The sequence below is a fragment of the Triturus cristatus genome, chromosome 2_2 (assembly GCF_964204655.1).
Source record: "Triturus cristatus chromosome 2_2, aTriCri1.1, whole genome shotgun sequence".
Taxonomy (NCBI): Eukaryota; Metazoa; Chordata; class Amphibia; order Caudata; family Salamandridae; genus Triturus; species Triturus cristatus.
The window spans coordinates 330,027,203-330,051,208 of NC_140582.1; the positions used below are offsets into that span (position 1 = coordinate 330,027,203).

Genomic DNA, 24,006 nt, shown 5'->3' on the forward strand with positions numbered 1-24,006 from the left:
ATTGTATTGTACTGTAAATATTTTTGTATGTAAAGTGATTTAATTTGTGCAACAGATGCACGATTTGTTGTATGTTGATATTTAAAAGTGCAAATAAGTGTACAAGACCTTTGTGATTTTTATGTAAAAGACAGGTGAAAAGTGTAATGATGAAGTGTTCTCTCTCTTTAAAACAAGTGTAAAACAGAAAAATTAAATTGATACTTACAGTCAATAAAAAGGACTGAAAGACAAGGAAATAGTGTGATCAATGGGCTCAGAGGCATCCACATGTTTATATAGCCAGTTGGATGCGGTGTACGGCGGATGGCGACGCACCTCTCTGGCTATCGGTGGGCTGGGTTGGTGACGGACCCCATGAGATAACCGGCTGCCATATCTGGCAGCAAGCGGGGAAGTACCCTGCGGGACCTGCGACGATTGGCCTTCTGGACAGGCGGGGTGCCGTAAACGTGTTTCCTCCCTCCTGCCATCCGCCTCCCGGCCCTCGTGGAATCACTGGACGTTGCTCACGTTGTTCATCGGCTGACCTGGGCGTCCCCGTTATCCGAGGTGCCACTGCCACGGGTAAGGACAGGGCATCCAGGCCGACGCCCGCAGCCACCCAAACCAAGATGGACCAATTCACAACCTCCGAGAAGGGGGCGGGCCCCCCCGAGGAAGCGGTTCCAGCCCCTAGCACGGACCTTGCTGCCATCTTGCAGGCCATCAATGCGTCCCGCTCCTCCCTGGAGGGTATGATGGGGGAGGTCAAGGTTGATGTTGCCCTTCTCCGGCAGGACTTGCGTAACGCCACCGCCCGCATATCTGAAGCCGAATCGAGAATATCGACCGCTGAGGACGATATCCGTCAGCTGCAGGACCAGGTACGCGAACTGACCACTCATTCCAAGGAACTGCACCGCCGGGTCGAAGATGCAGAAAATCGAGCCCGGCGTAGTAACCTCCGCCTGGTGGGATTCCCGGAGGGGGCGGAGGCGGGTCGCGCGGATGACTTTCTGGAGCGCTGGTTTAAATCCTGGATGCCGGCGGACAACCTATTGGCCTTGTTCGTGGTGGAGCGGGCCCATCGTTCCCTGGCTCCCAGACCTCCGGGAGCGCCCCCCCGTCCCTTCATCCTAAAGATCCTCAACTTCAGGGACAGAGACGCAATTCTACGGGAGGCCAGGCGCACAGAAACTCTCAAATATCAAAATCACACTATAATGATTTTCCCGGATTACACCCGGGAGGTCCAAGAGCTACGGCGATCCTACACGGAGGTGAAGCAGAAGATGCGATCCCTGGGCCTCCAATACCAGCTTCAGTTCCCGGCCCGCCTTCGAATAATTTTTCAGCATAAGGCGATATTTTTTGACACGCCACGAGCGGCCTGGACCTGGTTAACGGAGGAGTGTCCCTTGCATCGATCTGGACAAAGATCACCGGCAGGGTGGGCGGGAGGTGCCCCGGTCGTCAAGAGCCCGTCGACGGCGACGCACGCTGCCCCGGAGGCGCGCAGAGGGAGAGGTGGTCGTCACACGCTCCATGGGGCGGCCGCGCCGGGCGTCTGGGGCCTCTTCTGCCTCCTCAGCTGCGCCTACAAGTCCCGCTGCCGCCGGACGGCGGGCCGTGTCCCCCGGCGGGCGGGTTCCGCAACCTGGCCTGTCGCGCAGGTGGACACCTCGGACCTTTCCCGCAGCCCTGTCATTTGACTTCCCTCTACTGTCTGTGGTATTGTCGGGGGGGGGGGGGTTGGGATTTGCTTACCGGGCTGAAGGAATTGGGGACCGGGCCTCAGTGCTCCACTATACTCGCTGTTCTCGGCCAGGGCAGATGAATTGGGCTTGTTCTGATCTATTAAGGGGTCCACTGGTGCTCAGGCCCGAGCGTTTTAGCTTGGTCAGGGTGACAGATGCTTCTGTTTTCGAAGTATAGGGTGGGGGTGAGGGGTTGGGATTAGTTAGGGGTTGTTTCTTCCTCCTAGGGAGGTTTTTGTTGATGGAGGGTAAACTCCTCTCTGTTGTTGTTCCAAGGCATCATGTAACCTTTGACCTGATGACCTGATCTCCTGTCCGATTTCTCGTTGTCCCTCCTTTCGGGGTGCTCACGCGCCCACGCCCCCCTCAGCCTTGGTGTGGGCGCAGTGCCCATCAGGCGGCTATTCTACGCGCGTTCCCCGGCCCTCCAGGTATCCGATTTCGGGGTCACCCATTCCTCGCGAGGGCTGCGTCTCTGGCCATGGCATCTGCTTCCACGGCATGCTGCAGCTGCGCAGTGTTCTGCTCCCTGTTCCAGGCTCGCTCCTCTTCGCCTATGAAATGCCCTGCAGGCAGAGGGTTGGGGTCCTTACATTCCGGAAGGCGAGCACTCGTGCTTGGCATGCCCCTGATTATACCTATGGCTGACACACCCGATCCTAGGGCCGTCATGCGCGTAATGTCCTGGAATGTAATGGCCTTTTGGACCGTTTCAAACGCATGGCAGTCCTTAAATATGCACAGCGTGCGGAGATCGACGTGCTCCTCCTTCAGGAGACCCACCTTCTTGGCAATAGATGTCCCTTTCTCGCCCGTTACGGATACGATAGGGTGTGGCACTCAGGCTTTGCTAGGGGCTCCCGGGGGGTGGCAATCCTACTTAAACGGTCCTTTCCCTTTGTACTGGCTCAGGTGCATCTCGACTCCCAGGGTATGGCCGTTGCGGTTTGTGGCACTCTCGAGGGAAGACCGCTTACCTTGCTGTACCTCTATGCAGCGCCGTCCCTATTGCAGACTGCCCTTTCCTACACCTCAGATCTACTTCCAACACTTCCGGCGGGCTCGCTCGTTCTAGGCGGCGACTTTAATGCTGTGTACACGCCCCGCCTGGACTCGACAGGTCCGATCTCCCTCGCCAGAGCCGCTCGCGCGAAGCAGCTGTCGAGCTGGGCCGAAACCCAGGGCCTGTGTGACGTCTGGAGGGTTTGGCACCCACATGCTCGCCAATACACCCACACCTCGGCGGCGCACCATTCCCACGCCCGGACCGACCTAATCTTTGTCCCGTCTACCGCGTGTGCTGGGGTTCGCGACGCCCGCATTCTTCCGAGGGGCCTTTCCGACCATTCGCCAGTGCTTCTCGCTCTTGGCCCACCTCCCTTTTCGGCCCGCCCGGTGTGGCGGCTGAACGCTTGGTTCCTTCAAGACAAAGAGTTTCGGAAAATGGTGGGAGGTGAGATTACTAATTACTACTTTCACAATGTGGGTTCCGTCTCTTCCTCGGCCGTCCTATGGGAGGCCGGCAAGGCCACTATTAGGGGGGCTGCAAAGGGGCTGGTGCAACAGCAGCACTGAAGACAAATCCAGCAGCTCATGGCTTGCGAAGCACAGGCCGTGGAGCTTGAGCGGGACCAGGAGGCGTTGAGGGATGCCACGCGGGCGCGACGACTGGCCTTTCTGCGGGAGGAGATACGCATGCACTCTCTGGAGGCGGCGAAGACTCTTTGGCGCTCCTCGGTGGCCCGGGTCTACGGATGGGGGGATAAGAACGGTACGCTTCTCCATCGGCTGGCTACCTACCCCCGGGCAGGCCGGATTATTCCTGCCATCATGGACTCCGCGGGCGAGACCCACACGGTCTCAGTGGCAATGGCTCAGACCGTTGCGGATTATTACTCCCAACTATACCGGGCTCGGGCGCCGGGAATCTCCCTTTCAGAGTTGATGGGGACGAGCGGGGCGGCCCTTGGGCGGTTGGGACAGGAGGCGTGTGAGACCCTTGACTTGCCCATCACGCTACAAGAAGTTGATGAGGCGATCAGTCACCTGGCATCCGGGAAGACCCCGGGACCAGACGGTTTCCCACAGGAATACTATGCTCACTTCCGCGAGACCCTTGCCCCTAGGCTTCTGGATCTCTTTGCAGAGGTGGTGGAGAAGGGTTCGTTCCCGCAGGACACAGACACAGCCACTATAGTCGTCCTTCCCAAGTCACAACCCCCATCACAGTCCTTCTCGGATTATCGGCCGATATCTCTCATCAACACCGAGCTAAAGATATACGCCACCATCCTCGCGCAACGGTTGCGCCCACTTCTTGTCTCACTGGTCCACCCGGACCAATGTGGATTTATGCCGAACCGAGGGACCAGACACTGCCTGCGGCACTTGCATCTCGCCCTAGCCCACCGGGAGCGCCTTTCTCCTTATCTGGCCCTTCTACTGGTTGACTTCGAAAAGGCCTTTGACTCGGTGGGGTGGGACTATCTCTGAGAGACCTTGGAGCGAATGGGTTTTGGCCCCCAGTTTTGCGCCATGGTCCGTGTCCTGTATGCGGACCCGCGAGCCCGAGTGTTGGTTAATGGGGCTCTATCCCGCTCCTTTTCCATTGGACGGGGGACGCGGCAGGGCTGCCCGCTCTCGCCCCTTCTCTTCGCCCTGGCAATGGAGCCCCTGGCCGTGCTGATCCGGCCGGATCCTACTCTCCGTGGGTGGGATTGGCCGGGTATGGTCCCTGATAAAATTGCTTTATACGCGGACGATGTCCTTCTCTATCTTTCGGATCCGGCTGTCTCGGGTCCTCGTGTCCGCCGGATTCTTCGCCGGTTTGGTCAGGCATCTGGTCTCCACCTAAACCCCAGGAAATCTGTACTGGTCCCGTTGCACCCGTCTAGGGAGTGTTTCGACTGGCAGTCTGATATTCCCCTCCGGAGACTCTCCTTTAAATATCTGGGGATCTGGGTCACCCTTCTTCCGGAGCTCTGCTGGGCCCTCAATGTGGCCCCCGTGGTCAATAAGACCAGGTCAGACATGGTAAAGTGGCAGTCGCTCCCGCTGAACCCGTTGGGGAAGATTGCTCTATATAAGATGATGATCCTCCCCAAGTTTCTATATATGCTGCAGAACACGCCCTGCTCCTTCTCCCGCTCTTGGTTCCGCGACCTGGACAACACTGCGACTAAATTTCTCTGGGGTGGCGGTAGGCCCCGTCTAGCTCTGGACCGATGCCGGGTTACTTCATATGACGAAGGCTTGAGCATGACTAATCTTTACTTGTACTATCTTGCCACTCGGCTGCTGGTGGTTCATGACTGGTTCTCGGGCGGATGGGACGATCCGGCTTATAGGCTAGAGGGGCCGCTCACCGGGTTCTCTGCTATTCAGAACATGCTCTATGGGGCGACGATCCCTCGGTCGCTTCCGGATGTTGTGCGGGCTCCCTTTTTGGCGTGGCGTGCCGCCTTACGGCACACCCGTTGGTCGAAGGCACTGACCCTGGTCACACCACTTTGGCACGGTACTTGGCTGCGGGAGGTCTCGGGGCTTAAAGGATTTCGCGCTTGGTATCTTCTGGGGATCTCCCGCTTGGGTGATGTCTGGCAGGGGGCCACATGTGTTCCTTCCAGGAGCTCCAGACCCGGTTCTCTTTACACTCTTCGCAATTCTATAAGTATCTCCAACTACGCCACGCAGTCCAATCTCATGTCCCTCTGGAATCCAGGATTCCCGACCATAGCCCGCCTGAGGCTCAGGTGATGCTGGGGTGTCTTGGGAGGGGAGGAATATCCCGTATTTATCGGTCCTTGGTCAATAACACCCCGGTGGATTGGAGCGGGTTGAGGCAGCGGTGGGAGACCTGGGTGGGTCCTTTGGATGAAAATGATTGAAGGGACGCCCTTATGGCACCCCGGACGACCACCACTTTGGCTCGACTGCGGCTCATCCAGCTTTACTATCTCCACGCCGCATATCTGACCCCGGAACGCCTATATCGTGCGGGCCTGTGTCAGGATGCTTCATGCGCTCGGTGTGGGGTAGAGCCTGCGGACTTCTTTCACATGGTCTGGTCTTGCCCACGCCTGGGGAACTACTGGGCCGAGATTGAAATCGAATTAACTGAGGTCCTAGGATGGGAGGTCCCCCACGACCCTAAACTGGCTCTGCTGGGAATAACGGATGGGTTGGACGGATCCCGTAATGAAAAATATTTCCTAACTACTGCTCTGGTGGTGGCTAAAAGAGATATTGCAGCCGCCTGGAAGCAGATTGACCCACCCAAGGGCGCTAAATGGAGAAGAGGGGTGGACTGGTGCTCCGCACAGGAACGGACGTTGTACACTGCCCGGGGCTGCCCCAAAAAGTTTCGAAGAGTATGGGGGAAATGGCTCGGGGGCTTGTTTTAGGGGGGAGAGTACGAGGGACGGGAGCGGAAGGTTGGGGGAGGGGGTGGGGGGTCTTGCGATTGATTGTCACCGATTCTCTGATAGGTCTTGTTGATGCCAATTTCATCAGGTTGATGTATGTGCTTCTTGATTTTGCTCTCTATAAGAAAAAGAAAAATTTGTTTATCAAAAAAAAAAAAGGAGTAAGTTCATTTGGACTTGCCTCACAAGCGCGACTCCATTTAGAGTCTGCATATGTTTTGGAAGAGCCTACTGCACATGGGATGAAACCAGTTAAGTTGAGAGAAGCCAGCTGCTTGTGTGTAAGCCAGTTCACCTAAGAATGGTCTCCAATTGGAGAGGTTGCTCCACAACGAATTAACCTCTTCAGAGACCGAGTGCAGGGCAAATCTACTTGACGTTGGAGGGTACTGTTTTTGTGGGTTACTTAAAACTACCAGAATCTGCAAGTTCTCAAACGTACCTCACAACTTTGACAACATTTTTGGAACATGTAACACTGAGGATCTTGGTAACTTTTAAGAATTCTGTTCGATCTCACTGTAATCTATCTGGATCAGCTTAATACTGAACTATGATTTAAAGAATTAAGGCAACGCCATTTGTAACCTTCTAGTGGTTGGCTTTATTTGAAGACTACTACATGTTTACTCTTTTAGACCACCCTTTTGGAGGAACTATAATAATCGTGGCCAGATGGTTTTTCCTTTCAGGTATTTACATTAATATTCTTCAGTTGCGTATTGAATAAGACTAGTCTGTTTAATGACCTCTACCTGTATGCTGTGTAGCTGTATGGACCATAACATTTTGCAGTAAGAAAGATGTCAGCAGATGAATGTATATGTTTTGTTTCCCATCTGCAACATTTGTGGCTTCTCTGATACCACTAGAAAATTGGTTCTAAACCTATATATGCCTAGAATAAAGCAAAACCTTGAGGAGTTCAGGACAGTCCCTCGGAGGGAAACCTTGCTTTTTTGCTAGGGTACAACAGCCATGTGTAGTAAAGATGGCACACATGCATCATAAACGTCATTGTTCTTGGCATATTACATTTTGGTGCATAGGTTTTTTATGCAGAGTCCCAGAATACAACCAACTATTAAGCAACCTAGCTACTCATATCTGCTTACCAAAGTCTTGTAAAACTTGATTCTTCTCAATATATTCACCCAGAAGGATATTTAAATGTTGTGATGTATTCTGGGATATTGCAGAATTTTTTGGAGGTCCCCATCAAGGCTCATACCTATTGATCAGGGTGAAGCACAGTGATGGTACGTGAGTGTGGATAGTAATGTCACAGGGGTTAGTGCAGTAATATTTCATACATTTTATTCAAATAAACCAATACAACAGCCCACCTTCCCCAATATAGTGAATATGTGTTTGGTGTTTTAATGTTCTTTCTGTTGTTGTATCAAATTTACATGTAATATGTTACCATAAATACATTTGTAGCATGAATCCGGGTGTTTTCAGTGTATTGACTGGGTCCTTATATCTTGGAACACCATTTCCTAGAAGAATAAAAGCCTATTGTGTTTCATAATTGAGTTTTTCTTCTGAAAATGTTCAAAGTAGAAATACCCTATGAATGATCAAGTCTACAGATTATTTTACTTTATCCTCATAGTGAAACTTGTGATTTTTGCCTTCCGGTGTATTTCTTAGTGGTGCGAAGATCCTACAGATTGCTTTTGAGGTCCTGCAAGGCTTAGACTACATGAACAAGCATGGAATGGTTCACAGAGCTTTGGCCCCACACAATATCCGACTGAAGCAAGAGGTAATGTATAGAGGCTGTTTGGAATATTGTGTATTATATATAATATAATGAAACATACAAAAAATCCTTTCTTATTTCAGAAAGTTGTCTGCTCTAGATCTTTTGCAAATAACGTAACTGCATTTATTTTTGTTTCCCATCTTAAGTTGTTGGGAAAATATCTTCTGCCTTTGTGAAGCTTTACTCCGAGAAAATGTTTGATTCAGTGACTCGGTTATGCATTTTTTAAAGATATCCTGTCATGCTTCCTTTTCACTGATTGTTGTTGTGCACAAAGTAAATTAGTCAGCGTCTACAAAGTAATTTTTTTTCCCATGCCTACAGTGTCCACCAGCTAATGGTAAATCATCAGACATACACATGTGCACCGGTCAATACACTACACTTATGTGACCACAAACTACGAAACAAATTGTGGGGATTTGGCTCGATGTCAGAGTGAAAGATAAACTGCTGAAAGTCTAAGTGCCCTGTGCCTTCCCACCCTTAGGATGAAGATGATCTCCATTCAGATTTGCCCCAAACACATATTTGTAGGATTAAAGTACTTTTTAAATCTTAGGTAAGTTAATACTAAGAAAAGCATTTAGCTGTAGTTACAATTGCCTATTTCACTGCATGGCAGCATATTTACTGTAGGAGTATTATTTTTGCGTCGTTAGTATTTTATCTGTTACCTCCTCCTTCTGCCAAAATCCATGTTTAAGGAACAAAAAGCTTGCTGCTGACTTTCTTTTTCTATAGTATTTTGACTTGACTTCGACATTTTCTGGCCTTGATCGGCATCTGGAAATTGGCTGCTGTAGCCATGAACAAGCCATCTCTGGTACCACACAACTATTTATGGTAACAGTTGCTGATCAGATAAAGCTTTTACCCTTTTTTTTTTCTCCTCATTTGTCAATATGCTAAAATGTCGAAGAGGGTCCATTCTACTAGGATTGGGGTTAACCAGGTCGTTCCATAAGGAGGGGATGTAATAAGCATCCCGGGTTAACAAGATTTCCCCCTGTCTGGTCAAAGGGACTAACTTCACTGAACAGGTAAATGAAGTAGTGGTTCTAAGAAAATCAGACCAACCTGTGAAGCATATTACTAATCATAGGACCAGAGATATAACAAAGAAAACAAATAGCAGAAGACTATATTTCAGAGAGGATTTATAGGCCGCAGAGTTTTCTACCCAATCAAATTTAAATTAAAAAAATTAGAGGGCATTTCAAAACTAAAGAGTTGAAATTGTTACATAAGCTTCAAACCATATGTCCCATAATTTCCAAAATGTTGTTCTCTTAGCCTTCTTAATAGCTCGGTCAAGAGTTGCAACCCTTTGTACTGATCGAATACATTACACCTCTGTAGGGGGGCATGGGAGTATCCATTTAATGCACAACTCTCTACATGCGAGAAGAATTAAGACAAAAATAATGTTTTTTTTTAATTTTAGTAAAGTTAATATTTATTGCTCCTCCCGTCAGTACCCCAAAGATGAATATATCCAAGCTCACCTTTAGTTCTTGGCCTACGACTTCCGATATGATCTTACCCACTTTATCCCAGAAGATCTGGATCGAGGGACACTGCCAAAACATATGCGCTTCGTTCGCATTTTCTTTGCTGCATTTGGAGCATTTTTTTACTGCCCGACTTCCCATCTTCGATAACCTCCAAGGCGTCCAGTAAGCCTTATGGACAGTGAAAAGATGATTCTTTCTCTGTGAAGCGGGTCTCACATAATACCATAAATAAGCCATAGATACTTGCCATAACGATTCATGATCATGGTCCAGCAGTTCCCTCTTCCTGCTCTCCATCAGTGGATTTTGTGCCCCTTCTTATGCCTGAATCAACATCCAATACCACTCTGCGATTTCTTTCAGCAGCATGGGACATAGAGGTATCCTAGTCTCCCCCTCCAGGTTCCCCTCACCATTTTTATCCAGATTATTTGCCCAGCTTTCTAGTTGATAGTATTTAAATTTGGAGACGGAATCACTGGAAATCTCCGACAGTCTCTGCCACGAAATTAGTTTAGATTTTTCTAGCAGCTGCCCCCAATAATTGGTCCCACATTCACGCAGAGGGGTTGCTAATGAATCCAAAAGGCAGTCAGGGGTACCCGGAGAGTCCTAAATAGGAGCAGAATCGCAGTAATATGGTATTTGCAATGTGAGTCTTAGATGATACCAGATCTTGGCTGCACCCTGAAGGATCTTTAACCTAACTTTTTTTTTTAAAATTAGGATGGCCCAATTTAAAAAGGAAAGATTCTGATTGAACTTGGGGGTCCTTTACGAGAGTCTTTAAATAAGGAACTAAGTTGGAACTTGTTAGACCCGGCCCTCGTAGCATGGCCATCCCTGTCCCCGCACCACATAACCTGACCCATGCACCTCACGCAGCCCCCGAGCCCACGGCCTAGCCGATCCTTCCCACCAGATCACACACACCCGACCCAGACTTCCCCGTCCGTGACCTTCCTCCTGTCGGCCACACCGGGCCCGCGTGCCCACTTCATGCACCATGATGGCCGCCCTGCCCCAGCGCGACCCTGGCCTAGAGGCGCCACTCCGGCTGGGGGACATCGCGCTCCCACTGGGATGAGAGAGGGAGGAGCAGTTTCCATCGCACCTCTGAGCTTCCCTGGGAAGGTGGGTTTCGATCGGCCCGCCGGCCTCCCCGTGGGCTGGCTCCACGCCTGCTGGGTGTCTGGGACTCCTCCCGACCCGGCCCTGAAAGGATCAAAAGACAATGGTAGGAAACCCCGACAAGCGACCCCCAGGTGACAAGACCCCTGCCTCAACAGACTCCGGACATCAAAGAGGGGTCGTCCTATATCAAGGGGTGCTCTGGGACTGTCCGGCAGATCCGCCTTTGGAAACACCTGAGCCCTGCTGAGTGACTCGCGGCTCCCTGAAGATCGTAAGACCTCCGAACTTGTGCTTGAGCCCTGCTGAGTGACTCGCGGCTCCCTGAAGATCGTAAGACCTCCGAACTTGTGCTTGAGCCCTGCTGAGTGACTCGCGGCTCCCCGAAAGATCGTAAGACCTCCGACTTGTGCTTGAGCCCTGCTGAGTGACTCGCGGCTCCCACAGACTCTCTTGGTCCCGCCGGACCCCGACGACGACAAGCGTATCCCCCAGCTCGAGGATTGTGAGCTGTGCGCCGGGTACGCTCCTGCATTTGATCCATATCCCCAAAGACTGTCCCGCTACCTCCTACCCCCCTCCAAGACTCTGTGAGCCCGCGCTCCATATGTATATATTTGCCTTGCTGATCATAAAGATCCTACAACTTCGATCTGATAAAGATTTGTTCTTAAGAACCCCCGGTGTGGTGTCTCTTTGTCGTGTTGTGCCGAGTGTACGATCCTAGATACGAGATTCCTCCCCTGAGGAGTCCCCCGCCAGTGCCCGGCTACGAAACCTCGAGGGTTGGTCTCAGGATAGTCAGGGCCCCCTCCGGGCTCCTCTGAGGTCGCCTTCTAACATTGGTGGCAAGCGACGGGATTCGGGCCCATAATCTAGAGATCGTACCGTGAACGGCTGACGCACTACCGACAAAGATGGCAGAAGGAAACGCCGTGGTTCTCACAGAAAACGACACCAGTACCGTGTTCCAGGCGGAACAACTGGAGGAGTACACACACAGAGAATTGAAGCAATTCTGCAAAGAACTCAAAATCGCTACCACTGGTCTCAACACCAAAGAAGATATGCAGAAGGCACTAAAAGCTTGGGTGGATTCTGGAGCCCCCCGCCCAGAAGGAGCGGTGGAGCCCCACGACGAAGCTGGACCCTCCCAAGGAGAACGCAGCAGCAACCAGGTGCGAAGCTTCGTACCAGACGGTGGCCTATCCCCGGAGGAACTCGCAGACAGTGAAAGAAGTCGCCATCACGAACTCGAACTAGCCAAACTCAAAATCGAGGGCGAGTTGAAATTAGCTGAGAAAAAGCTAGCAGTGGAACAGATGGGGGTGCAAGGAGAACTAGAAGAGAAGAAAACGGGAACACGAAGGAAGGAGACTTCAACTGGAGAACGAACGCAGCTTGAAGGAAATGGAGCTAAAAGCAAAAAGCGAAGAAGCGCGGCCCCCGGGGAACCGAGAGGCGGCCTCCCCGGCGGAGCAGAAGGTCCACATCCCCAAGGATGTGGTCAAAGAATATTACAAAAACGATGACATTCAACAGTGGTTCAGGGCCTACGAGGTCGCCATGACCTCCCATCGGGTCCCGCAGAAGGATTGGGGGGCCGGGTTGTGGGGATGATTCCTGAGCGAAGGGAGAGACACCCTGCTCGACCTACCAACCTCCATGCAGACCTCCTACGACCACATGAAAGAGGCCCTCCTCACAAGGTACGGCCTCACCCCGGAGATGTACCGCCAGCGGTTCCGGGACTGCAGGAAGATCCCGGGCACCACCTGGGTGGAGTATGTAAACGTCTTCAGCCGCGCATTCGATGGGTGGATCAAGGGCAGCAAGGTAACCCTAGAAGAACTAACCGACCTTATGTTGTGGGAACACCTGGCTGCGAACTGCTTTGTGGAACTGCGCCAGCATCTGCTCGACAGCAAGCTCACGGATCCGAGAAAGCTGGCTGTCGAGGCGGATCGCTGGACCAACACCCGGGTCTCCCGGGGCCTGTAGGAGAGTACCCCCGAGCCAGTCAGGGACCACCCCGCCAGAGAGGGGGGGGAAACCAGGGAGGGCAGAGAGAGTCTCAGTCCAGTCCCCCGAAAACCCAACCTCCGCCTTTCCCGGCACCCCCACCAGCTGTATCCAGCCCCCCCCGAGACGGGGGCACCGGGTGACCATCACTTGTTTCCGTTGTCAGAAGCCCGGTCATTACGCCAACGACCCTGAATGCCCCATGGCCCCACACACCACCCAGGCAGCACCCCCCGCTAGACAGATAGCCAATGTAGCACTGGGGGAGGAGGTTGAGGAGACCGTAGAGTGGGAACCCGCAGCCATGGCCCTAGTATCCTTAGGAGATAGAGAAATGGTCCCTGGAAGCCTCCTGCCCTCCAACACGAAGAAATATGGGCAGCTCGTAACGATCAATGGCCACCAAGTAGAAGCCCTTCGTGACACCGGGGCGAGCATCACCGGTGTCCTCAGTCATTTGGTTAACGAAGATCAGGTCCTCCCCAACGTCTTTTGCCCGGTCATTTCCGCTGACAACACGGAAAGTCTGTGTAAAGTAGCCCTGGTGCCTTTTGAATGGGGAGGGGTGGTCGGTAAACTGAAAGTCGCAGTGAGAACCTCCCAGCCAGTCGACTGTCTCCTGGGGAACGACCTGGAAAGTTCCCCCTGGAAACAAGTTGAGCGCAAGACCCACCTAGGGATGATGGGTCTCCCTGAGTGGGTGTGCGCCACCACCCGATCCATGGCGGCCCGACTGACCCCCCTGGGGGAAGTCGACGACGCCCTGACCACTGAAGATAGGATGGTCCCCGCCGAGGGTCCCCACATCCCCCCACAAGGAGGGTCGGTCGCCAGTGACGAACCCCCACCTTCCGACTCCGCACAGGTCACCAAGTTAGGCGATCTGCCCAAATTGGCCCAGTGGCGCCACGAGGGGGGCCCCTCCCGAGAGGAGTTCTGCCGAGAGCAGGCTACCTGTCCTTCCCTGGTCGGGCCCCGGCAACAGGCAGAGGCCCAGGCCGCGGGCGACCAAACTGGAACGCACCGGGTGTATTGGGAGAATGACCTTTTGTACAGCGAGCAGAAGTCGGTGGAGCTAGGATCCGCCCGGGTGCTGGTGGTACCCCTACGCTTCCGAGACCTCCTCCTGGGCTTGACCCACGACCTTCCCCTCGCAGGCCACTTGGGCCAGGACAAAACCTACAGTCGCCTCGTGACTCACTTCTACTGGCCCAGAATGAAAGCAGATGTAGAAGCCCACTGCAAGTCCTGTCCCTCGTGCCAGGCCAGTGGGAAGAGCGGAGGAAAGCGCAAGGCTCCCCTCCAACCCTTCCCTGTCGTCAGTACCCCTTTTGAGCGGGTCGGGATCGACATCGTGGGGCCTCTGGACCCCCCAACCTCCCAAGGGCACCGCTTTATCCTCGTCCTGGTGGATCATGCCACCCGATACCCTGAAGCCATACCCCTGCGCACCGTCACAGCCCCCGTGGTGGGCCGGGCGTTGATGGGAATCTTCTCCCGTATGGGTTTTCCCCGCGAGGTCGTGAGCGATCGCGGTACGAACTTCATCTCCAGATACATGACGTCCTTGTGGCAACAATGCGGAGTGTCCTATAAATTCACCACCCCGTACCACCCCCAAGGAAACGGCCTGGTAGAGCGGTTTAACCGGCATCTGAAAGGGATGATCGCGGGCCTGGAAGAGCCCCTCCGGCGTAAGTGGGACGTCCTGCTCCCCTGCCTCCTGTTCGCCTACCGAGAAGTTCCCCAGAAATCCTTGGGGTTCAGCCCCTTTGAGTTACTCTACGGGCACCCCGTCCGGGGGCCCCTCAGCCTGGTCAAGGAAGGGTGGGAGGCGGCGCACCGAGGCCACCCCCGAGATGTGTTCCGATACGTCCTGACCCTCCGAAACCAGACTAGTAAGTTCCGAGAGATGACCGAGGCCAACCTGGAGGCGAGCCAGGAAGAGATGAAGCGCTGGTACGACCAGAATGCCACTCTGGTCGAGTTCCAGCTGGGCCAGCAGGTATGGGTCATGGCCCCCGTGAAACCCTGCGCCCTCCAGGATAAATGGACCGGGCCCTTCAAAGTGGTTGAGCGGAAGAGCCAGGTCACGTACTTGGTGGACGTCCAGTCACCACGGGACCCCCTCCGGGTCCTCCACGTGAACCGCCTCAAGCCCCACTTTGTGCGGAAGGAGCTGAGCCTCCTGCTGGCCACCGATGACGGGTCCGAGGAGGAGTCGGATCCCCTCCCTGATCTCCTGTGCACCAAAGAGAAGGACGGCTCCGTAGAGGGAGTGAACCTCTCCCCATCCCTCACTTCCCAGCAACGTGAGGATTGCCGCCAGCTCCTAGGGCAGTTTTCCGACCTCTTCTCCCTGGTCCCCCGAGTCACCGACTGGTGTGTCCATGACGTGGATACCGGAGACAGCCCGCCGGTGAAACACCGAGCCTACCGAGTCCCTGATCGGGTTCGGTCCTGCATTCAAGCCGAGGTCTCGAAGATGTTGACCTTAGGAGTGATCGAACCCTCAGACAGTCCCTGGGCCAGCCCCGTGGTCCTGGTCCCGAAAGCAGCTGCCCCCGGTGTCGCCCCAGAACTCCGCTTCTGCGTGGACTACCGGGGACTCAATGAAGTCACCCGAGCCGATGCCCACCCCATTCCCCGAGCCGACGAGCTCATTGACCGACTCGGGGCTGCTCGGTTCCTCAGCACCTTCGATCTCACCTGCGGCTACTGGCAAATTGCGCTCACAGATGGAGCCAAGGAGCGGTCCGCCTTCTCCACCCCGGATGGGCACTATCGCTTTCGCGTGATGCCCTTCGGGATGAAAAATGCCCCGGCCACCTTCCAGCGACTGGTAAATAGAGTCCTGGCCGGGCTGGAAAAATTCAGCGCTGCCTATCTAGACGATATCTCAGTTTTCAGTTCCGAATGGAGTGAGCACCTCCAGCACCTCCGGAGGGTGCTAACCGCCCTGCGCCAGGCAGGCCTCACCGTGAAAGCCAGCAAGTGCCAGATTGGGCAAGGTTCGGTAACCTACCTGGGGCACCAGGTCGGAAGCGGCCAGGTCACCCCTCTACAGCCCAAAATCGATGCCATCCTAGCCTGGGAACCCCCCTCTACCCAAACAGAGGTCTGAGCCTTTCTGGGCCTCACGGGCTACTATCGGAGATTCATCCGGGGGTACGGCAGCCTCGTCGGTCCTCTCACGGACTCACGTCCAAGAAACAGCCCAAGAAAGTGCAGTGGACCCCTGCCTGCCAAGAGGCGTTCGATGCCCTAAAAACGGCCATGTGCACAGCCCCCGTCCTTCAGGCTCCTGACTACTCCAAGGAGTTTGTGGTACAAACGGATGCCTCCGAGCATGGAATTGGGGCCGTCCTGTCCCAGGTGAATGACCAAGGCCTAGACCAGCCCGTAGCCTTCCTCAGCCGAAGGCTGTTGCCCAGAGAACAGAGATGGAGCACCATCGAGCGCGAGGCGTTCGCCGTAGTCTGGGCCCTCAAGAAGTTACGCCCTTACCTGTTCGGCACCCATTTCAAGGTCCAAACCGACCATCGCCCCTTGCGATGGCTCATGCAGATGCGAGGAGAAAACCCCAAGCTACTGCGGTGGTCAATCTCCCTCCAGGGGATGGATTTCACCGTGGAACCTAGCCCTGGTACTGAACATGCCAACGCCGATGGCCTCTCCCGGTTCTTCCGCCTCAGCGAAGAGAACCCCCAAGAGGATGGGTAGTTCTCTCCGGCTTTCAGCTGGGGGGGACGCGTGTTAGACCCGGCCCTCGTAGCATGGCCATCCCTGTCCCCGCACCACATAACCTGACCCATGCACCTCACGCAGCCCCCGAGCCCACGGCCTAGCCGATCCTTCCCACCAGAACACACACACCCGACCTGGACTTCCTCGTCCGTGACCTTCCTCCTGTCGGCCACACCGGGCCCGCGTGCCCACTTCATGCACCATGATGGCCGCCCGGCCCCAGCGCGACCCTGGCCTAGAGGCGCCACTCCGGCTGGGGGACATCGCGCTCCCACTGGGATGAGAGAGGGAGGAGCAGTTTCCATCGCACCTCTGAGCTTCCCTGGGAAGGTGGGTTTCGATCGGCCCGCCGGCCTCCCCGAGGGCTGGCTCCACGCCTGCTGGGTGTCTGGGACTCCTCCCGACCCGGCCCTGAAAGGATCAAAAGACAATGGCAGGAAACCCCGACAAGCGACCCCCAGGTGACAAGACCCCTGCCTGCACAGACTCCGGACATCAAAGAGGGGTCGTCCTATAACAAGGGGTGCTCTGGGACTGTCCGGCAGATTCGCCTTTGGAAACACCTGAGCCCTGCTGAGTGACTCGCGGCTCCCTGAAGATCGTAAGACCTCCGAACTTGTGCTTGAGCCCTGCTGAGTGACTCGCGGCTCCCTGAAGATCGTAAGACCTCCGAACTTGTGCTTGAGCCCTGCTGAGTGACTCGCGGCTCCCCGAAAGATCGTAAGACCTCCGACTTGTGCTTGAGCCCTGCTGAGTGACTCGCGGCTCCCACAGACTCTCTTGGTCCTGCCGGACCCCGACGACGACAAGCGTATCCCCCAGCTCGAGGATTGTGAGCTGTGCGCCGGGTACGCTCCTGCATTTGATCCATATCCCCAAAGACTGTCCCGCTACCTCCTACCCCCCTCCAAGACTCTGTGAGCCCGCGCTCCACTTGTATATATTTGCCTTGCTGGTCATAAAGATCCTACAACTCCGATCTGATAAAGATTTGTTCTTAAGAACCCCCGGTGTGCTGTCTCTTTGTCGTGTTGTGCCGAGTGTACGATCCTAGATACGAGATTCCTCCCCTGAGGAGCCCCCCGCCAGTGCCCGGCTACGAAACCTCGAGGGTTGGTCTCAGGATAGTCAGGGCCCCCTCCGGGCTCCTCTGAGGTCGCCTTCTAACAGAACTGTCCTTTAGAAACTGGCGAAAATTCTTTAGATGGAAGGCTCGGTAATATTAGTATAAATCTGGGGTGGCGATACCACCTTGTTCTTTCTTCCTGCGTAGTTTCTTCAATGCAATTCTGGGACATTTATTTCCTCAGATGAAACCAGTAAACTCTCCTTGTATTCTCTTAAACCATGCTTTATTAAATTTTAAGGGAATGGTGTTGAACAAAAAGGTAAACTTCGGGAGCACCAACATTTTTAGAAGATTTGGCTTGCCAAGAAAAGACAGTGGCTGCGGTCCCCAGGCTTGAAGTTGTTTTTTAACTGATGTGACTAGTTTGTCAAAGTTTGTCTGAGCTAATTTTTCCAAATTATGAACTATTTGTACTCACAGATATTTAATTTCTTGCCTTATCAAGTTACAACTGTATTGGGTGTTCCATTGCATCAATTCTGTTTTTTGCTGGTTTACGGAATACCCAGATATGCTTCCAAATTGGTCCAGAGTCTCCCAAATAGCCGAGAGTGAGTTAATTAGGTCAATAGTAAAGATCAGTAAGTCATCGGCATATAGACCAATTTTTTTTACACCATCCATTGCAGACAAAAGGATGGATATTTCGGCTTGCCCTTAATTTACAAGCTAAAGGCTCAATGTAAATGTTAAATAAGAGGAGGGAAGAGGACAACCCTGTCTAGTCCCTCTACCAATTTTTATTAATTTAGAGAGATTCCCATTTACTAACACCTTTGCCGAAGGATTTTTATATACTGCTTTAATTGCTGTTAAAAAACATTCTCCCAGGTTAAAACGTTCTATCATTTTAGACAGAAAAGACCAACTGACCTTGTCAAAAGCCTTAGCGGCATCTAGAGTCATCACTGTCAGGGGATTCCCAAATTCCTTCGCAAGATCTATAGTAGCAATTAATTCATGAGTTAACTCGTAAAGCTTCCTCCCCCTTATAAAACCTTTTTGATCGACATGGATTAAAGATCCTATCACCTTATCCAGTCTTTTTGTTAAAGCTTGGGTATAGATTTTATAATCACTGTTAAGGAGAGAGATTGGCCTATATGATTCACAGACCCTCTGATTTTGGTTTTAAAAGTATGGTTATAGTAGCCATATCCCAGGACGACGGGAGGTTCTGTCTACAAATAAAGACAGAGTTAAACGATTGCAGTAATATCGGGGCAAGCTCCTCTTTCAGTATAATATAAATTTCTTTTGGGAGAGCATCGGGACCTGCGGCTTTCCCCCTTTTCAAGCCCCTAATAATGAGAAGTATTTCCTCAAGATTAAAAGAACTATTTAGTTTTCCAAACCCTGCAATCGGGAGTTCGAGGTCTTGAAGAAAATCATCAATTTTCTTATCTGCTTTAGTATCTTCTTTATAAAGGTCTTGAAAGAAGGAGGCAAACACCTTCTCAATCTCATCTTCCTAGGAGATTATATCTCCAGAAATTTGGCATCTAAGGTCCCTAATCTGATGTCTTGTCTGGTTAGCCTTTGTTTTCCATGCAAGCACTTTGCCGCACCCCTCTCTATATTCATGGTGTGACAATCTGCTTGCTTCCCATTTTTTCCTAATGATTGCCTCAAGATAATCGGGCAGCTCCGATTTAGCAGTTTGTTCTTTAATTGCAACACATTTAAACCTCCTGAGTTTTGTTCAAGTTTTACTTGGCAGCCTTGAATTATATTTTCCAGTTTATTTATCTCATCCTTGACTTTCCTATTGTGTACGATAGATAGGCTGGTTACAATGCCCCTTATGTAGGCCTTATATGTGTCCCAGACTACATAAAGTGGAGCCGAATCCATATTAATCAGAAAGAATTCACTTGTGGCACTTTTCAGTTTCTCCACTATCTGGGGATCTAAAAGTAGAGATCTATTTAGAGTTCACCTATGAGAGAGCGGCCTTGTTCTTTACATAACCACTAAGATAACTGCTGAATGATCAGAAAGATGTTCCGGGGCGTGAGTAACTTTAATAGTGTTTTTACTGATATAGGTGTCCACAAGAAAATAATCGATCCTGGATCGATGCCCGCATTTTTTATTATGGAAGATAAAGGCTCCCTCACCCGTCCCAGCCTTATCTCCCATCAACCTCCATATATCTACAAGGCCTATGTCTTCCATCAGTTGTTTTAAAGTACTTCTCATCTCGTGAGTTGCAGCTCCCCTCTTAGACGTAGTGTCATGAATTGCATCTATAACAACATTAAAGTCGCCACCAAGTATTATAGGAATATCTACCAGATGAAGAAGTAAAGTACGTAGCGAGGCCGGATCGTCCATATTAGGGCCGTAGTAGCCCACAGTGGTAAGCCAAGATCCGTAAATTTTGGCCGTAGCAATTGCCCATCTACCGAGGGGATCAACCACATAATCCCCTAAGGTAGCTTGAATGGTTTTTTAAAAAGTAGTGCGACTCCCTTTGTCGGGCATGTATGGGTGGTGCACACGCAATGTTCCACCCGTTTTTCTCCTTTGAGTATCTCAGCCCAATCATCTTTTAAAAGATGAGATTCTTTTATTAATATCACCTCGCTATCCGAGAGTCTCAAATACTCTAGAATCTTTTTTCTCCTAAAAACAACTCTGAGGCCATTGACATTCCATGATAAAAATTTAATTGTTTTGGGTCTATCTGAATTGATCATATACATAGTGATTTGGGTAGCTCAAGGTATCTGAGGTGTTTCGGTTGCTTATAACTCTCTACAAAGGCTGAACTGTGTCATAGTCTAATTAGATCATATTGACAAATGAGATTTTTTTTTTCTTTTTTAACCCATATGCTGCCACACCCAGTGCAAAAAAATAAATCATCTTTTTGTTTGTTTTTTATTTTTGCCTGTGAACCCCCCCCCCCCTTCCCACACCGGGGAACCCTCCTAACACTACTAGAGGTATCTGGATGATTACCTCCCATTTGTGCTCCATTGGATCAGGCACGAAAAATAACGGATTACTTGTGATGTGCTTTAATTTGTTCGATGAGTTTGCTGACTTCAATGTGGTCCCTGAAATTGTGCATTTTATTGTCCCACATCACTTTTAAGGAAGCTGGGAAACGTAGATTAGCAGTAGCCCCCAATCCGCTCAACTCTTGGATAAATTTCCCCAACTCCCATTGTCGATCTTGGGTTGTGCGTGAAATGTCAGGTCTAACTCGAAAGGACCATTCACCCTTTTTATATATACCAGCTTTGAGGCCCCCCTCTAGAATTCTCTCCTAAAGGGAATATGATTTAAAATTAACAACCAGAATTCTCCTTGGATTTTTTTTCCCCGGTCTCTTAAGGTAGGGGTCCCGGTGCACTCTCTGCATATCTTCCCCCAAAGTAAGCTCCTTAATATCCATATTAAACGCTTTTAAGACTCTGATTGTGAAACCCCTTATATCTTCCCCTTCAAGTCCCTTCGGGACATTCAGGATCTTAATGTTATTTCTCCTGGCGTTATTTTCAAGAACCTCCAGCTTATCCCTGAATTCTTTATCACTGTCTTTCAGTTTTACAATCTCATTTTTGTTTAAATCAACTTTTTTTGAAAGGTCGTCCAGGGAATTCTCCATTACTCCGACTCGGTCCATCAAGTTATTAATCTTGTTTTCCAGAATCTCACAAGTGCTTTGGATCTTTTGCTGATTTATGTCGGAAACGGCAAACTTTTCCCTAACTTCCATTAGTAAGGTAGATAATTATTTTTCCATGCCAGGCTGGTCCGATTTTTCAGCCAACACAGAGGCTGTTTCAGGAGACTCGTTAAAGGTGTTTGCTGAACTAGTCTCTGCTTGTACACCAAACTCGTTTTCTGCTATTGCTGCTAAAGGACTAAACCTGTTTTCAAGACATAACACGCTATCCATGACTTCTGTACTAACCGTACCGTCCATAATGCACGAAGGGTTGTCAGAATCAGAGGTGTGTGCAGGGTCTAAGAGTGTAGGTACTGAGGTAGGGGAGGGGTTAAGTACACAATCTGGGATTGAACTTTAAAGTAAGAGCGGAGTGAGGGCGTAATTTTTAAACATTCGGGGTTTCTTTTGGATCGTCTCTTCCCCGGTCCCGGTGTAGATTTATCTATCAGAGAGCCCTTTGCAGTACTAGCTGGGGGACCAGCTGGGAGATGATAGAGCCTCTTTTATCCTGTCCTTTTTGAGAGGGTAACAGGGGTACTTTTTTAATTGAAGGATCTGCGGAGTTTTGACCCTTTCCCTTTAAATCCCGGCTTCTCAGGGTGAATCTATTAGTGGAGCCGGTAGAAGTTTCATTCAAAACCTCACTTTCTACCTCTTTCAAAACAACTCTGGGAGATTTTGAACCTCCACCAAAAAGTTTTGTTTTTGTCCCTTCCCCCTTCTTTCCGGAGTCATCAAGGTTTTGTGGAGAGCTTGATCGTTCCTGCCTTCGTGTTCTCTTTGCCATTGGAGGGCAAGGACTTTCCAGTGCAAAACAAACTGCACTCATGTGTGCCGGTGATCAAATTACAGCTCCTGCTGCCCCGAAATCTGATCCTGTCGGCAGCACGCCGACCCTGTCCGAGCCGGACCGCTGCCTCTGCCCACACGCCACGCCGCAGCTGAGATGCCGTTTTTTAAAAAGCTAGTCGAACAAACGCGGACGAGGATAAAACTCCCGCAGCGGGGGACGCAAAAATGGCAAAGAACCCCTCGAAGAGATCAGGGAATCATCCGGAGGCAGCAACCTGCTTCATTCAACAAGCACATGTACGGTTTTGATCTGTTTACCGCACGGGGAATGGAGCTCGCAATCGACACTAACTGACGGCTGCCATGTTCCCCCGCAAAAAAGGCTTTTACCCTTGTGCAACATGAGAAACAAATATCTACGTTGTGTGAAAGTGGTCCTGTTTTGCTTTTCCACTGAAGGTGTATTTTGTGCGCATGAGATTTATACAGTTTGAAGTAAGAGAGGTGGTAAAACATTTTTTGATTCATTAATGCTAAAAATGCTAAAACTTTTAAGTATCGTTTTCACTTGGCTCTTTGAGCTTAATTCCTTTAATTTGTGAAGAGGTAACCAAATTAGAGTTTTTAGAAATTAATCATACTTTTGGGAATTAGGGTTCTGCTATGAGGGACAAATCCGGGTTGCATATTTAGTATTAGTGTGTAAACATATATTTTCCTTGGACACAAAAGATACCCATCCTGCATAAAAATAATGTAGACCTTTTATGGATGAAGCACGGTTCGACAAAAAACAAGTTGTAAAGAGATTTGTGTGGAGAGCTCTATCAATTGCGTTGGCAGTCAAGCTGACTCCAGTATATTCCTTAACAGTTGGCTCTAAATTGACTATTTGAGATCTACCCCTAGACTGCAACTAACTGGCTAATTCAACGTTTTTGTTGTTTAATTAATCATGCATGTTGGACCTAGCCCTTTTTGCAGGGTTATCCCCAAACGTTTTATTTTTCGGACCTGTTTTTGTTGGTTTTAGGACTCCAGACACTACCACTGCTAACCAGTGCTAAAGCGCATATGTTCTCTGTCTAAATTGTATTGATGATTGGTTTATCCATGATTGGCATATTTGATTTACTAGTAGGTCCCTAGTAAAGTGCACCAGGCGTGCCCAGGGCCTGTAAATCAAATGCTACTAGTGGACCTCCAGTTCTGATTGTGCCTCCCACATGAGTAGCCTTGCAAACCTGTCTCGGTTCTGCCACTTCAGTGTCTGTGTGTGCAGTTTTAAACTGCCATTTCGACCTGGCAAGCGCATCCACTTGCCAGGCCCAAACCTTCCCTTTTGCTACATGTAAGTCATCCCTAACGTAGGCCCAAGGCAGCCCCATGCCATGGGCAGGGTGCAGTGTGTTTAAAGGGTAGGACATGTACTGCTGTGTTTTACTTGTCCTAATAGTGAAATACTGCTAATTTCGTTTTTCACTATTGCAAGGACTATCACTCCCATAGGGTAACATGGGAATTGCCTTTAAATATCTTTGAAGTGTCATTTCCAATTGGGAGCAGATGGAAATATGGAGTTTGGGGTCTTTGAACTCACAATTTTAAAATTCATCTTTTTGTGAAGTTGGATTTTAAATTGTGTATTTGAAAATGCCACTTTTTGAAAGTGGACAGTTTCTTGCTTAACCATTCTGTGCCTATGCCTGTCCGTAGAGTACGTTTGGGTGGACTGACAGGCTCTTGTTCATTCACTCGACACAGTCACACAAAGGGAGCTGAGGGGTGCCTTGCATATCCTGATGGCCCGTCCTGATGGTCCATCACCGGCTGTCGGGCCTTCCTGAGCTGAAGTGGTGAGAGGAGTTGTCACTGACACCTAAATAGGCCTCTGCCTGTCCTCACACAAAGCTGTCTCCACCCTACCTCCCCCATAGTGTGGCTGGAGGCAGGTCAGGTAAAGGTAGAGTCTTATGCACCACAAAGACGTTCCTTTGACGTTTGCCTACTTTAAAGGGAGCTTGGGGGTATAAGTATTGGACCTCTGAC

At 50.9% G+C, this 24,006-nt stretch overlaps 1 protein-coding gene across 2 annotated transcripts in view; it reads left to right on the plus strand.

Annotated features, from left to right (window-relative positions):
• The window catches only part of TBCK (TBC1 domain containing kinase), a 1,508,203-nt gene that overhangs the window by 243,054 nt on the left and 1,241,143 nt on the right, over positions 1-24,006 (plus strand). For both annotated transcript variants that reach the window (XM_085641401.1, XM_085641402.1), the window contains exon 4: positions 7,820-7,934. In XM_085641401.1, the coding sequence (XP_085497527.1) occupies positions 7,820-7,934 (115 nt within the window). The remainder of the gene's footprint in view (positions 1-7,819; positions 7,935-24,006) is intronic.